Source organism: Antechinus flavipes, chromosome 1 (assembly GCF_016432865.1).
Source record: "Antechinus flavipes isolate AdamAnt ecotype Samford, QLD, Australia chromosome 1, AdamAnt_v2, whole genome shotgun sequence".
Lineage (NCBI taxonomy): Eukaryota > Metazoa > Chordata > Mammalia > Dasyuromorphia > Dasyuridae > Antechinus > Antechinus flavipes.
Genome location: NC_067398.1, coordinates 611,623,951 through 611,637,958, shown reverse-complemented (window position 1 = coordinate 611,637,958; position 14,008 = coordinate 611,623,951). Strand labels below are relative to the sequence as shown.

General features: G+C 32.9%; 1 protein-coding gene across 2 annotated transcripts in view; it reads right to left on the bottom strand.

The window, feature by feature from the left end:
- Nucleotides 1-14,008, bottom strand: part of COL14A1 (collagen type XIV alpha 1 chain) — a 253,774-nt gene that overhangs the window by 201,865 nt on the left and 37,901 nt on the right. For both annotated transcript variants that reach the window (XM_051971025.1, XM_051971024.1), the window contains exon 5: nucleotides 12,419-12,508. In XM_051971025.1, the coding sequence (XP_051826985.1) occupies nucleotides 12,419-12,508 (90 nt within the window). The remainder of the gene's footprint in view (nucleotides 1-12,418; nucleotides 12,509-14,008) is intronic.

Below are 14,008 nucleotides of genomic sequence, written 5' to 3'. Positions count from 1 at the left end.
TGTATTTTTTCTCAGAGAATCAATTGTGAAACATTTACCAGGACCCTATCAGCCATGTTTTACTTTATTCCTCAGCCAGCTTTTCATCAGCTACCTTGCCCATATGCATATCCTCTATTATGGGGACAATTAAGGGTATAATGAGAATTCCATATGAAAGCAACCTTGCAATTCTAAACATGTTCTTGTTTAAATTTTAAAGTAAAAAGTGTTTTGAACTTTTGTCATGCTGCCAATAATCCCAGAGGACAGAAAGCATACTTGTATTTTTATTATTATTATTTTATATGAAATCCCTTGAGCAATCCACAAGAGTTTCTTAGCAAAGATATGGTATTTATTTGCTATTTCCTTCACCAGCTCATTTTACAAATGAACAAACTGAGATAACAGAATTAAGTGATTTGCCCAGGGTCATACAGATAATAAGTATGTGAATCCAAATTTGAACTCAGGTTGGCCGCTCTACCTATTCTGCCACATTGTACCCTCTTTTTCACATCTGAGGAAACAGATTCAAAGAAAAGGTCACAGAAAAATGACTAAACAAAAAAAGTGAGGGCGATGATAGTTCTTCACCTCCAAGGGACATTCCAGTGAGTTAAAAATGTAAAGAATTTTGAGAAACTTAAAGTACTGTACAAATGTGAGATAGTGTTGTCTCATAATTCCCAGACACAAAGATAGCATCAATGGAATAATATAAGTATTCAAGAGATGAATTTTTATGGCAGTGAGCAATATGACAGAATTCCCTGAGTTTTGCTTGCTTATATAAAGGATCTGGCTACAAATCCTTGCTTCATGATCTTATCTTCCTACACTTGATCTCTAGTCTTGCCTCTCAGTCCCATCCTAAATAGTTGAATTTATAGTCCTGAACTTGTCCCCCAAACTCTTCTCTTTTACTGTTGCTGACCAAGCTATCAGTAAATAAATCATTATCTAGTAGAATAGATTGTAAAATAAATCCCAATTGACTGTTAGTGAAACCTTACAAGTTTACAAATTAGTTACAAGTGAAAATTCTATTGGGGATTATTAAACAAGCTGTAATGAAAATGATGATGGCCTTTTGTTGTTTTGTTTTGTTTGTCTGTTTTTGTTTTGTTTTGTTTTATTCTGCTGTAGATCTGTCTGTGCACTTTGACTTAGAGAAGAGGAAAAACAGGGAGATTTTTCCACCAGAACGAGGCCCTCTGACAGCCATTCAGGATCTGAGGAGCTGTGTAGAGGAAGTTTTCAGAATCTGAGCCCCAAATGAAAATCATAACTACTCAGAAGTTTGAGCAGATATGTAATTTGTGTCAAACCAATTGGTCACCCAGGTCCTGATTGAGAGGTTTATCATATTTGGAGGAAATAGTGCTCCAGGCTGGTCCCAGGTGGCCTTATTAGCTCTCCAAAAAACTAGTTTCAAAATGCTGTCTACACTCAAAGAAAGAGCTATGACGTTTGAATGCAGATTGAAGAATATTATTTTCACTCTTTTTCTTTCTCATGGTTTTTCCCTTTTGTTCTGATTTTTTTTTCATAACATGGCTAATATGTACATGTATATAACCTCTATCAGATTTCTTGCCATCTTGGGAGGAGGAAAGGGAGGGAAGAAGGGAAAAAATATGGAATTCAAAATCTTATAAGAGTGAATATTGAAAACAATCTTTTTACATTTAATTGGAAAAAAATAAAATACTATTAAAATAAAAAAGCTACCTTTTCCATGATAACTTGGTATATCACACTTGATATGAGGAGTTATGTCACTATCCAACACTGAATAGCTACTGTCTAGACCCAAACTCTTGGTCCAGCTCTGTCATCTTCTTCCCAATATCCTTCAAATGATGCTTAAAACTGCCAGTCTAGGGGCTCACCCCAGAGCCATCCTCTAGGTCAAAGCATCTTAAATTGTGGGCCATGTAATTGAATGTGGGGGATTATGAAAAATTTGGCAACAATAATGAATGTTTTATATCCTACAATATCAACTATTCCATCAAGATTTATTTCTTGTGATTTATCATCAGTTAATGTTTGATTTTTATGCCTATTTTATATATCTATATTCCTGGGGTCGCATAAAATTTCTTGGGCAAAAAGGGTTCATAAGTGGAAAAAGTTTAAGAAGCCCTGCTCTAGGCTATTTCAAAGCCTCTGCTCCAATCACATCTCAATTAAGTCACCTACATTCTCATCTCCATCATCCCTACAAGATCAGACCTATTTTCAATGCAAGCTCTAACAGGGATTTGCATAAGTGAGGCTGAGACAGTATCACAATCTGAGTTTCACTTTGGTAAAATGGGAATAATATTCCTTGAACTCCATAGGGTTGTTGTTAGGAAAATATCAGTCAGTTAATTAGTAAGCATCATTAATATCTAACATTTATAGTGCTGCAAGGTTTATAAAACAAAGTCTATTTCCTTTGCCAATGCAGATCACAATATACGCCTGGGCAATTGTTCATGTCTTTCCAACAAATCCTCTATCAAAAGCACACCTACTATCTCAAAGGAATTAACATAGCATTTGAGTTATCTATCTTTCTAATTATTATGAGTGCATAACTAATCAGTCTGTCTTTTTTTTTTCATTCTGTACACCTCTTCGACACTTTGTGTTCATTATCACTAGAAATGCTTCAATCTGTTGATTTATATCGACCATGCATCTTTCCATTGCCCTCTGGGTCATCTGAAATCTTGATATTTCTGAGATAGTGTTTTCCCATAATTCCCAGACATATAGCAGCAATGGAATAATATCGGAATTCAAGAGATGAGTTTTTAAGGCAATATGACATTATTTAAAGGTTTATATGATTTCCTTCATGTGCTCCATCTCGATTTATTTTTACCTACAAATTCTAGGCCCTCATCATTGTCCACCTGTGATACCTGCCTAAAATATATGTAAACCAACAATTTTAGCCTAAACAATATAGAATTTTTGGTTTCTTTGTTTTCTCATAGAGATGTTTACATAGATGTCTTTACCATTGTTGTCTTTTGTTATTTTTCTCCATTATTATTTCCAATTATTCTCTGAGAAGACTAGTGTATCAGGGCTTAGAACAATTCATGTGATTTTATCTATGAAAAGCAGTAGCCAGAGAATCTCACTTGGCTTCTACATAGGGTATCTTTGATAAGATTAAAAAACAACTTGGGTGAGCATATGAATATTCAGGATCTCTATCTTATACCTCATTAAATGACAGTCAGTATATATCAGTGGACATTTATTCATTCAAACAACATTTATTTAGTAAATATTGTATGTATACACCTGTTCAAGACACTAGAAGAACATAAAGTTTAGACAAGATACCATCTTTAGCTTGATCAAATAAAGAAATCTATAATCCACAGGTGAGATAAGATCAGATAACTATAATATATAATATTATCAGTTAAGTATAACAGATAAGTGCAAAGCAAAATGTTATGTAATATAAGATCCACTATCTGAGTCATATATACATATATATGTAAATATATATACATATGTATGTATATATATATGTGTGTGTGTGTATTGTGGATTATGTATGTAAATATAGTGTGTGTGTGTGTGTGTGTGTGTGTGTGTGTGTGTGTGTGTGTGTAGGGGAGGACTCCTTGTCTAAGGAGGGTCTTCAATGTGTTTTTTGGTAATCAATTAATTAAAGGTCCATTGGTACCTTTGAAGAATTCAGGTCAGACAGTAACAAGATTATGTGATGATCAACTGTGAAAGACTTGGCTCTTCTAAACAATGTGCTGATTCAAGGCAATTCCAATAGATGAGTTGGAAAATGCCATCTCCATCTAGAGTACTTTTTCTTTCATTTGTTTTTTTTTTCTTTCTCACACTTTGTTTTCCTTTTGTTCTGATTTTTCTTGCCCAACATGACAAACATGGAAATATGTTTAAAAGGACTATACATATTTAATTTCTACTGCTTACTTCTTGTCTTGGGGAGAGGGAAGGTAAAGAAGAAAGGAAGAGAAATTTGAAACACAAAGTTTTACAAAAATGATTATTGAAAATTATCTTTACGTGTATTTGAAAAAATAAAATATGATTAAAACAATTCAGCTCAGGAAAAAAATCAATACATAAGGTGGCTCCTCAGTGGAAATTGTCCACAACAAAGGTTTCTCCATTAGTCCTCTTTATAGCCAATGACTTTTTAGATGAGGCAACTAGGACTAGCTGTGACTTGTTCATGTTTAATTCAACCACAATGCAAAAAACATTTATTAAATTGCCTACTATGTACCAGACATTTTACTAAGTTTTAAGAAGGCAAAGAGAAAGAAAAGTCCTTTGCCCTCAGGGAGCTTATATTTTATAAATTTCTTATTAGAATTAGGACCTGGGTCTTTCATTTTAATTAACCACAATAACATCAGACTTCAGCTGGGAAAATTGAGTAATTATCCCACAAAGAGCAACTATTAAATTCTGATTCGAGTTTCCTTTATTATCATATTTCAAAAGCAAAAACACACACACACAAAACAAGTCAAAGGAATAAAATTAATGTCTTATTCTCAATGTTTCAGAAAATTAGGTTTCCTGAGTTAGGCTTATTCTAGCTTTATAAACATAATAATTTTTACAAAAGAAAAGATAGCAAACTATCTCATTTACTGAAATTAGAAAAGAATTCATATCATTCTTATCTATCAAACTAAGATATTTTTTTAATGGAAATATTGCATTCCAGGGCCAAACAGTACCAAACAAAGGAAAACTCATTTTAGACAATAAAGGCCATCCATTCATGGGAACAACTGGGCTAGGATTGTATTATGCTCAAAGGAAAACACTTCTTTTATTCATAAGTTTGTTTTGCTTTGGATTACTGAATGTGTACAGTAGTTGGCAATTGAGTTGCAATTATTTAACTAAACAGAGACTTCAGCTAAGGAGCTCAGATCTTTCCATTTAAACTGAACTTTTTTTTAAAATGAGAAATATGTTTGATGGTATCTGAGTCACTCACTTGATGGTATCTTGACCATCAAAAATAGTTCAGACCAGCGGTCATCAATAGGACAGCAGATCTTCAAAACTGATATATACTTATGGCGGAGTCCTAGGTGGGCATATGGAGATTTCAAAATGAAGACTGCATTAAGCACTGGTGAGACCCCCTGGGGGAAAAAAACATAGCGGCCCCTTCCAGCTCTCTCTTTATGGGTACCCATGACATAAGCTCCTTGAGTAGCTACACCATCTGCAAAATGGTTAACCCTGATCAGAGCATTTATCCAAGGCAATATGCTTATATACTAGTACTTCCTCACCTTTACCTCTCTTTTCTCACTTTACTCAAATCATAATGGTAGGAAATAAGAAAGGGAGAGGAAGACCAGGAAAAAAAGTCTAAAATTAATTCAAACAGAAGGATTGGAATTCATCTTTTACTTTTCAACCTTATTCATTATACCACAAGTTCCTAACATTTGTGTTATGGAAACCTTTGGTAGTCTGGCAAAGCCTAGGAACTCTTCTCAGAAGAAGTTTTTAATGCACAAAATAAAATGCGCAATATGACTAAAGAAATCAATTACATTGAAATGAAGTTGTCAAATTTTAAAGTTCATAGACCTGGGTTAAGAATTTTTGTGTACAATCAGTTTGTCAGTCTTAAGTCCACAATATTTTTCCTGTTCTCTCTGCTCATGCCATCGCTCCAATTACTCTCTTATCTGGACTACTGCAAGAGACTCCTACAATGATAATTAGTCTCCTTGCCTCCACTGGATCACCTCTCCAATTCATCTTCTACATGGTTCACAAATTGACAAAGTTGAACATCTTATTTCATTGCTTAAGAAGTTTCAAGTGACTCCCTATTGACTCTGGGTAAAATATAAATTCAAGCAGCCAGGTGACTCCAGTGAATAGACCCCAGTGAGTCTAACGTTGGAAAGACTCAGTTATCTTCCTGAGTTCAAATCTGACTTTACACATTACTAACTGTGTGACCTAGGCAATTCACTTCATTTTGTTTGTTACCAATTACCAATATCCTTACCAAGAAAACCCCAAATGAGGTCATAAAGAATGGAACAGGATTGAAATGATGAAAACAACAACAAAATACAAGCATCTTTTTGACATCTTAAGTGCTCCACAATCTGACTTTACCTGACTGACACAAAATATTAAGAATCACTGATGGGATTCCAAATCCTGATCTCCAAATGCTCCCATTGGATGTAAGCGGCACTAATTTTTATCATGGATTTAATTGCATCTTATGTTAGATAGAGTCCGTAACTGAAATCAGGAAAAAGTAGATTAAAATCCTATTTCCCACACTAACTATGTGACCATGATCAATCTCTTTGAGATAAATTGGGATTAATCATACCTGTCTTATCTTCCTCTCAGAGTTGATCAGAAGCACAAATGAGATAATGTATAGAAAATGCTTCATAAACTTTAATATACTATATAAACCGATTATTATTTACATGGCACCTAAAATAATTGATGTTTAAATTTTATTTAACATTAATAGCAAGTAATTCTATTTAATCATATGCAGTATTTACATCAGAAGTAAAGAAAAGCCACCATACCCAAACCAAATTTGAAACAACACAAATAGTACCCCAAGTCAATAAAATGAGGATGGAAAAACAAGGACAGAAAATTGCAACAATCAGTGCCCCCAATCAGCTCTGACCTCCCCTTTTATCACCATTGAAGAATGGCTTAACTTGTTCCCACATGAAAAACAGTTAATTGTTCAAATTGGGTCCTTTGGAATCTTTTCAATGATTTGGCAAAGGGATTAATCATAAAATCCAAAGTCTCCTACTCTAGATCTTCAGTCTTTACTACCAGTATCACCCTTCCTTTATTTTGACACATAAACTAACAATGATTAAACATGACAGTAAGATAAGAATATGAAAAGCTACTCCTTTCTTAGGAAGCAAACCCCAAGATATAAATCATTTGTATTTATCCAAGCTTTTCCATATGTCTAACATTCTGGGAAAGATTTCTCTTAATGTTTTTTTTTTTTCCCTTTTGCCACAGAATTGAAACGTGTTTCCTTTTCTAGCCTCAAAAGATAATACTATAAATCTGTTTTCCATGTGACTCACATCATCCAAAACCATTTCTCTCTTCTAACTATCATTAATTTCTTCCTTATTAAATTAATGGCTGCCAAACATTTTAAAACTGTGAGCCAATACAATAATCACAACCAGGTTTCAGTAGGAAGCAACATGGGTCTGATCAGGGACATAGAATCAGATAGAGTCACTAGGGAAAAAGTCAATCAGGGAAAATCCCAATAGGACATAAGACTAAATAAAAGCAATTCAGCCATCAGCAATAAATATAACTTTCAACAGGCAGGTGGTACACAGAATCAGGAAATATGACAAGGAACAAAGGAAGATCCAGGAATGCATTCAGTCTGAGGTGTCAGAGACCCAATCACAGGTTAGATTCTGTTTAACAGCAACAGTTTTACTCATCTCAATGACAATGGATAAAATCAATAATATAATTGGTAGGTAGGAACTGCCTGTAATTAGTTATCTGTATCCTGGAAGTGAAATCATGTAGAATTATAAAACAAATTTTATCTTTTCATATTTGGTTTATCAGAAAGAATAATAATCAGAGCAAATACTTTAAAAAGCTATTTCAAATACAAATATATTGAGAGCATTTAAAAAGAAAATGTGTATTTAGAGTAAAAGGATATATTTTCTTCTGCATAATAAAGCCAATCAGATTTTTTATGAAAATGAATGGAAAAATGACAAGATGACAGATTTAGTGATGGATGATATAACAGTTGTCTTCATACTTATGAAGATCTTTTGCCTTAGAGAAGGGAGAAAAAACAGATTAGCTTTGCTTCAGGGGGCAGAGCTTAGAATAATGGGTGGAAGCTCAAAAAGGGAAAATTTTATACATAAAATAAAGAAAAACTTCCAAACAATTAGAGATGTCCTAAAGTAGAATGGATTGCATTTTGGAGATGGTAGGTTCCTCTTATTAGAAAACTTTAAGCAGAGAATAAATAACTTTTTCTTAGGGATATTATGCAGAAGACTCTTAATCTGTTTGGACAATATCTAAAATCCCTTCCAATTCTGATATTCCATGACTATATCATATTTTTAACATAAAGTACAGAATATGTATTGTTTCTTCTTTTTTACAAGACCTTTTTTAAAAAACATGATTCTATGAAATCTTATTTAAGTGGATTCTGTGAAATCACATTTAATTTTATTCTCACAGTCTAATGGGAACATATCTACTTGAGTTTTATTTTATTAAATTATTTTTAAATACTCAAGTAGATATGTTCCCATTAGACTGTGAGTGCCTTCCAAATGGGGACTACCTTTTACCTTTCTTTGTTTATCCAGCACTTAGCATAATACCTGCCTGGCACATAGTAAGCAAATGTTTATTGACTAAGTGACTTACTCTTCTATAAACGAGACATTCCATCTCTTGACTTTGGATAATTTTTTGACTGTCTCCTATGCTGGGAACATTCTTCTTCCTCAGTTCCACCTACTGACTTCCCTGGGTTCTTTTAAAAATCCCTGCTAAAATCTTATCTTTTCCTGATAGCTTTCCCCAGACCCTTGCACATTGATAATTATTTTTTCTTTATCCTTAAATATTTATTCATTGATTGATTCATACTACGTAATATTTTTGAACATTCACACTGGGAGCAAGAGACCAAAACACTAATATTCTCCTTGCTTATGATATCAATTCTTTAGATTTTATTCTACCAGCTATCTAAAAAAGATAAGGCATAACTCCACCTAAAGACAAAAAAATTGTTTTAAGTTTTGTTTTTGCTTTTTCTTTTTCAAACTTTTTATGAAGGCAAAATCATGTATTTTCCATATTAACATTGATCATATCATTGTATCACTACTTTATGGTAGTGAGACATGGAATACCTCTGCCTCTGAAGAACTAAGATTATTAAACAGAGAGTAATGGGCTCTGTATACTATAAATAGGCTTCAGAATATACCCAATCAGATTTTTTATGAAAATGAATGGAAAAATGACAAGATGACAGATTTAGTGATGGATGATATAACAGTTGTCTTCATACTTATGAAGATCTTTTGCCTTAGAGAAGGGAGAAAAAACAGATTAGCTTTGCTTCAGGGGGCAGAGCTTAGAATAATGGGTGGAAGCTCAAAAAGGGAAAATTTTATACATAAAATAAAGAAAAACTTCCAAACAATTAGAGATGTCCTAAAGTAGAATGGATTGCATTTTGGAGATGGTAGGTTCCTCTTATTAGAAAACTTTAAGCAGAGAATAAATAACTTTTTCTTAGGGATATTATGCAGAAGACTCTTAATCTGTTTGGACAATATCTAAAATCCCTTCCAATTCTGATATTCCATGACTATATCATATTTTTAACATAAAGTATAGAATATGTATTGTTTCTTCTTTTTTACAAGACCTTTTTTAAAAAGCATGATTCTATGAAATCTTATTTAAGTGGATTCTGTGAAATCACATTTAATTTTATTCTCACAGTCTAATGGGAACATATCTACTTGAGTTTTATTTTATTCAATTATTTTTAAATACTCAAGTAGATATGTTCCCATTAGACTGTGAGTGCCTTCCAAATGGGGACTACCTTTTACCTTTTTTTGTTTATCCAGCACTTAGCATAATACCTGCCTGGCACATAGTAAGCAAATGTTTATTGACTAAGTGACTTACTCTTCTATAAACGAGACATTCCATCTCTTGACTTTGGATAATTTTTTGACTGTCTCCTATGCTGGGAACATTCTTCTTCCTCAGTTCCACCTACTGACCTCCCTGGGTTCTTTTAAAAATCCCTGCTAAAATCTTATCTTTTCCCGATAGCTTTCCCCAGACCCTTGCACATTGATAATTATTTTTTCTTTATCCTTAAATATTTATTCATTGATTGATTCATACTACGTAATATTTTTGAACATTCACACTGGGGGCAAGAGACCAAAACACTAATATTCTCCTTGCTTATGATATCAATTCTTTAGATTTTATTCTACCAGCTATCTAAAAAAGATAAGGCATAACTCCACCTAAAGACAAAAAAATTGTTTTAAGTTTTGTTTTTGCTTTTTCTTTTTCAAACTTTTTATGAAGGCAAAATCATGTATTTTCCATATTAACATTGATCATATCATTGTATCACTACTTTATGGTAGTGAGACATGGAATACCTCTGCCTCTGAAGAACTAAGATTATTAAACAGAGAGTAATGGGCTCTGTATACTATAAATAGGCTTCAGAATATACCCAACAAGAACTCCAAAGAAAAACAGTAATAAAGGACATTATCAAGAAATTCCATAATAGGAAGAGGAAAAGAAGGGCTAGGCTTACAAAAAGATTGATTTGGGGTTGATGAGGAAATACATGACAATAATGCTGGAAGAGACCAAGGGATTTTAAATAGATCTCTTCCAGCAAGCTTGTGGGAAGACATAGACAAAAGTTACAGAGGATGGTTAGGAATAAATGGATTTAGCTCTGCCTTCTTAGAGGGAACTGCAAAAATCTATCAGCTAGCTATAAACATTTGTTAAGTGCCTACTATGTACCAGGAACTCTGCTAAGTTTTGGTTGTATGAAGGGAAAAAAGCAAAATAAGCTTCCTCTTCTACAATCCAATAACAACAGAATAATTTCATTGTTTAAATATAATTTCATAGATTTAAAGAATTTTAGAATTGTAAGGTATTGAAAAACAGGTAGATATTAGTAAAGAAGAAACATAATTACCTTTTGTAAATAAAATGATTTATTTATTTAAACAATTCTTGAAAGTCAATTAAAATTAATTAAAATAATAACCAATAGAATTCAGGATATAAAATAAATCCATAAAAATCATCATCATTTTTATATTTCCGATAAAACCCAGCAGAAAGAAATAAAAAGAGAAATTCCATTTAAAACAATTAGAGTGTGTATGTATGTGTATATATATATATATATAATGCTTGTGATTTTACCAACCAAAATGAACACAGGAACTATCTGAATTCAACTACTAGATACTATGGAAATAAAAGCAGATTCAGAAAATGGTGGAAAAAAAATTAAGTTCTCTTGGGTAAAGCAAGCCAATATAATAAAAATGACAATACTGCCTAAATTGTGTTATTCCTAAGACTTCATTCTTGAAGAGGACAAATGATATTATGAAGGTGATATCTTGACTTGCTTGTGAATTGGATTTAAATGAGGCAGAGCTGAGCAAAGGAGCAAAGTCATTGACCTCTTCTCCAGAATTATTAGAGTACAGTAGCAAAAGTCAAGACTAGTTATGATGGCTGAGTACTACCTAAGTTAATTTATCTATTCAGGGTCATACCACAGAAACTACCAAAGGACTACTTTATAGAATTAGGAAAAAAAATTCTCTAGAAGAATGAATAATCTTAAGAGAAAGAGTGAAAAAAATAGAAAGGAAGAAGGCCTAACAAAATCAGATCTAAAATTCTATTACAAGGAAGTAATAAGACAATTTCATACTAGTTAAGAAACAGATTAATTAGTGGAATAAATTAGGTATAAACCACATAGAAGCAAATGAAAATGGCAGCCCAATATTCAACAAGTCCCCAAATCCCTTTACTGAATGAATGACAACTTTTAACAAAAATTGCTGGGAAAACTGGCCAGCAGTCTGGTAACAATTAGACTTAGACAGACACCTTCTATCACCATGTTTGATCCAGTTATTTCCTTCTTTTTTGAGCCCATGCTTTTTTGAGCCCAGAATTTTTCTATTCCCCATATATCCTTCACCAAATAAAGACACACAGATATATCACCTTTAAAACACTATGTAAATATGAATTGATAAAAGGAAAAGAGATATGCAGATTTAAAAAAAAAAAAGAGATATCTGTGGACAATGGCTGAGCTATCTGAATAATTTAAGTACTATTTTTTTTTTTGATCCAGGAATGTGAGGTTCTTGAACTCAGTGACAACTTCATTTTTTATTGTTGTATCCCCAGCACCTATCAAATGCAGGAGGTGTTTAATAACTGTCTGCTGAAGGACAATTGCTTTTTTTCTCTATATCTACAAATAAGTTTAGCTGCACATCAATTTTTTCTTTCTTTTTTTTGCACATCAATTTTTAAATGTGCTTTCACTATCATAGAATCTAGACCTTTATTTTTCTCCCAAAGCTTTACACTTGCAAAATACAGGGAAATTTTCTAATGGTGACATTAAAAATGAGTACTTGTAATTACAAAGATAGCCTCTATTAACTATTGCAAAACAAGAAAGAAGTTTGATGAAACAAATCAACCAGCTTATGAGATGGATCCCCCAATGAAACAGTGTAGTCAAAAGCGAACTGACCTTCTGCTGGTGGAGATGGCTTACTTCCATTTCCCTTGTCCACAACTTTGACCTTTGGTTTAGGCTCTTTTCTTTTCTCCAAATCTTTAACTAAAAGAGAAATTAATAAATATATTAATTGCTTGTCACTACAAGGAATTATCAAAAGCATCATATAATAACTATAATGACAACAATAGCTAGGAATTGGTTTGCATTACATATGTTACTCATTTAATCTTCACAACAAATCTAGAAGGTAGGTGCTGTTGTTATATTCCCCATTTCATAAAAATTTCAAAAAAAACTAGGCATTTTACATTGATAGAAGGGGCTTTTCTCTCCAGAAACTCCCTATACCAATAAAATCGGGCCTGGAAATTTTTTTTTAATTATAAACTATCTGAAATAGAAAAAAACATCATAAATCAACTATACCAACTCATTCATTTCACAAAAGAAGATATTGAAAACCTGAGAGGGTTGAGAAAGTTGAGAAGACAGCCCAAGTTACAGTAGAACCTAATTCTTTTGACCTACATTCCAAGTTCTTTCAGATTCTAGCAGAAGCAAAATTGTTTTCTTTTTCGTTTTTGCTTTCCCTATTGACAAAATACTGTTTTTGTTATTGTCTTCAGTATAAAAACATTTATATAAGTCCACTAGTTTTTTCATAGTCTTTATTCTCCTAAATCACAGCATTTGACTGTGTCATTTTGTAAATTCTCAAAATCCAAATAACTGGACTTAAGTTGGAAGGCACTTTTAAAACTCTATAGCACAACATTCTTCTCTATATTATATTCTTCATGTGGGCTTGAAGACCCCAGTGATAGTGAACTTACCACTTTTTGAAAGGACAGCTCTATTTGGGGATAGCTTTAGGAAGTTGCTGACCTCAAGCTGATATTGTCTTCTTGAAACTTTTGCCCATTGCTCCTAGTCCTGACTTCAAGGATAAATATATATTCCTTTTTATTATGTCAGTCCTTCCAATATTTTACAGTAATTATCATGTGTCTTTTAAGTTTGATTGCCACATGGCATAAATCAGAGACCCTTTGCCAAACTAGTTGACATAAACTTGGAACTCTCTAACTTGTCAATGTCCTTGCTAAAGTGTGGTGCTCAGAATTGAACACAATATTCAAGATATGATTTGATAGAATCAGAATTCAGTGAGAAATCATCTCTCAAAACAAGACAATCTCTCTCTTTTAATGCATTCAAAGATTCATTTCCTGAATGCTTTGCCACATACTCACTCATTGAGATTTCAGTCTATTTAAACTCGTAAATGCTTTTCAGATATACCTCTGTATGAACAAGATGAAGGCAAATGGGCTAGACAATAGCACAATTAATCCAATTTAGAACTGATTAAATAGCCAGAACCAAAAATTTGTCATTAAATGGTTCAGTGCAACTTGAAAGTAAGTCTCCTAGAGAATACTGCAGGAATGTTTGAAATTTTGCTATTTAACATTTTTATCAATGTTTTAGCAAATTGGGAAACTTATCAGATTCCCAAATGACAAAAAGCTGAGAAGGATAGCAAATATACTGGATGATAGAATCAGGATCCCATAAAGATCTTGACAGGCTAGAACA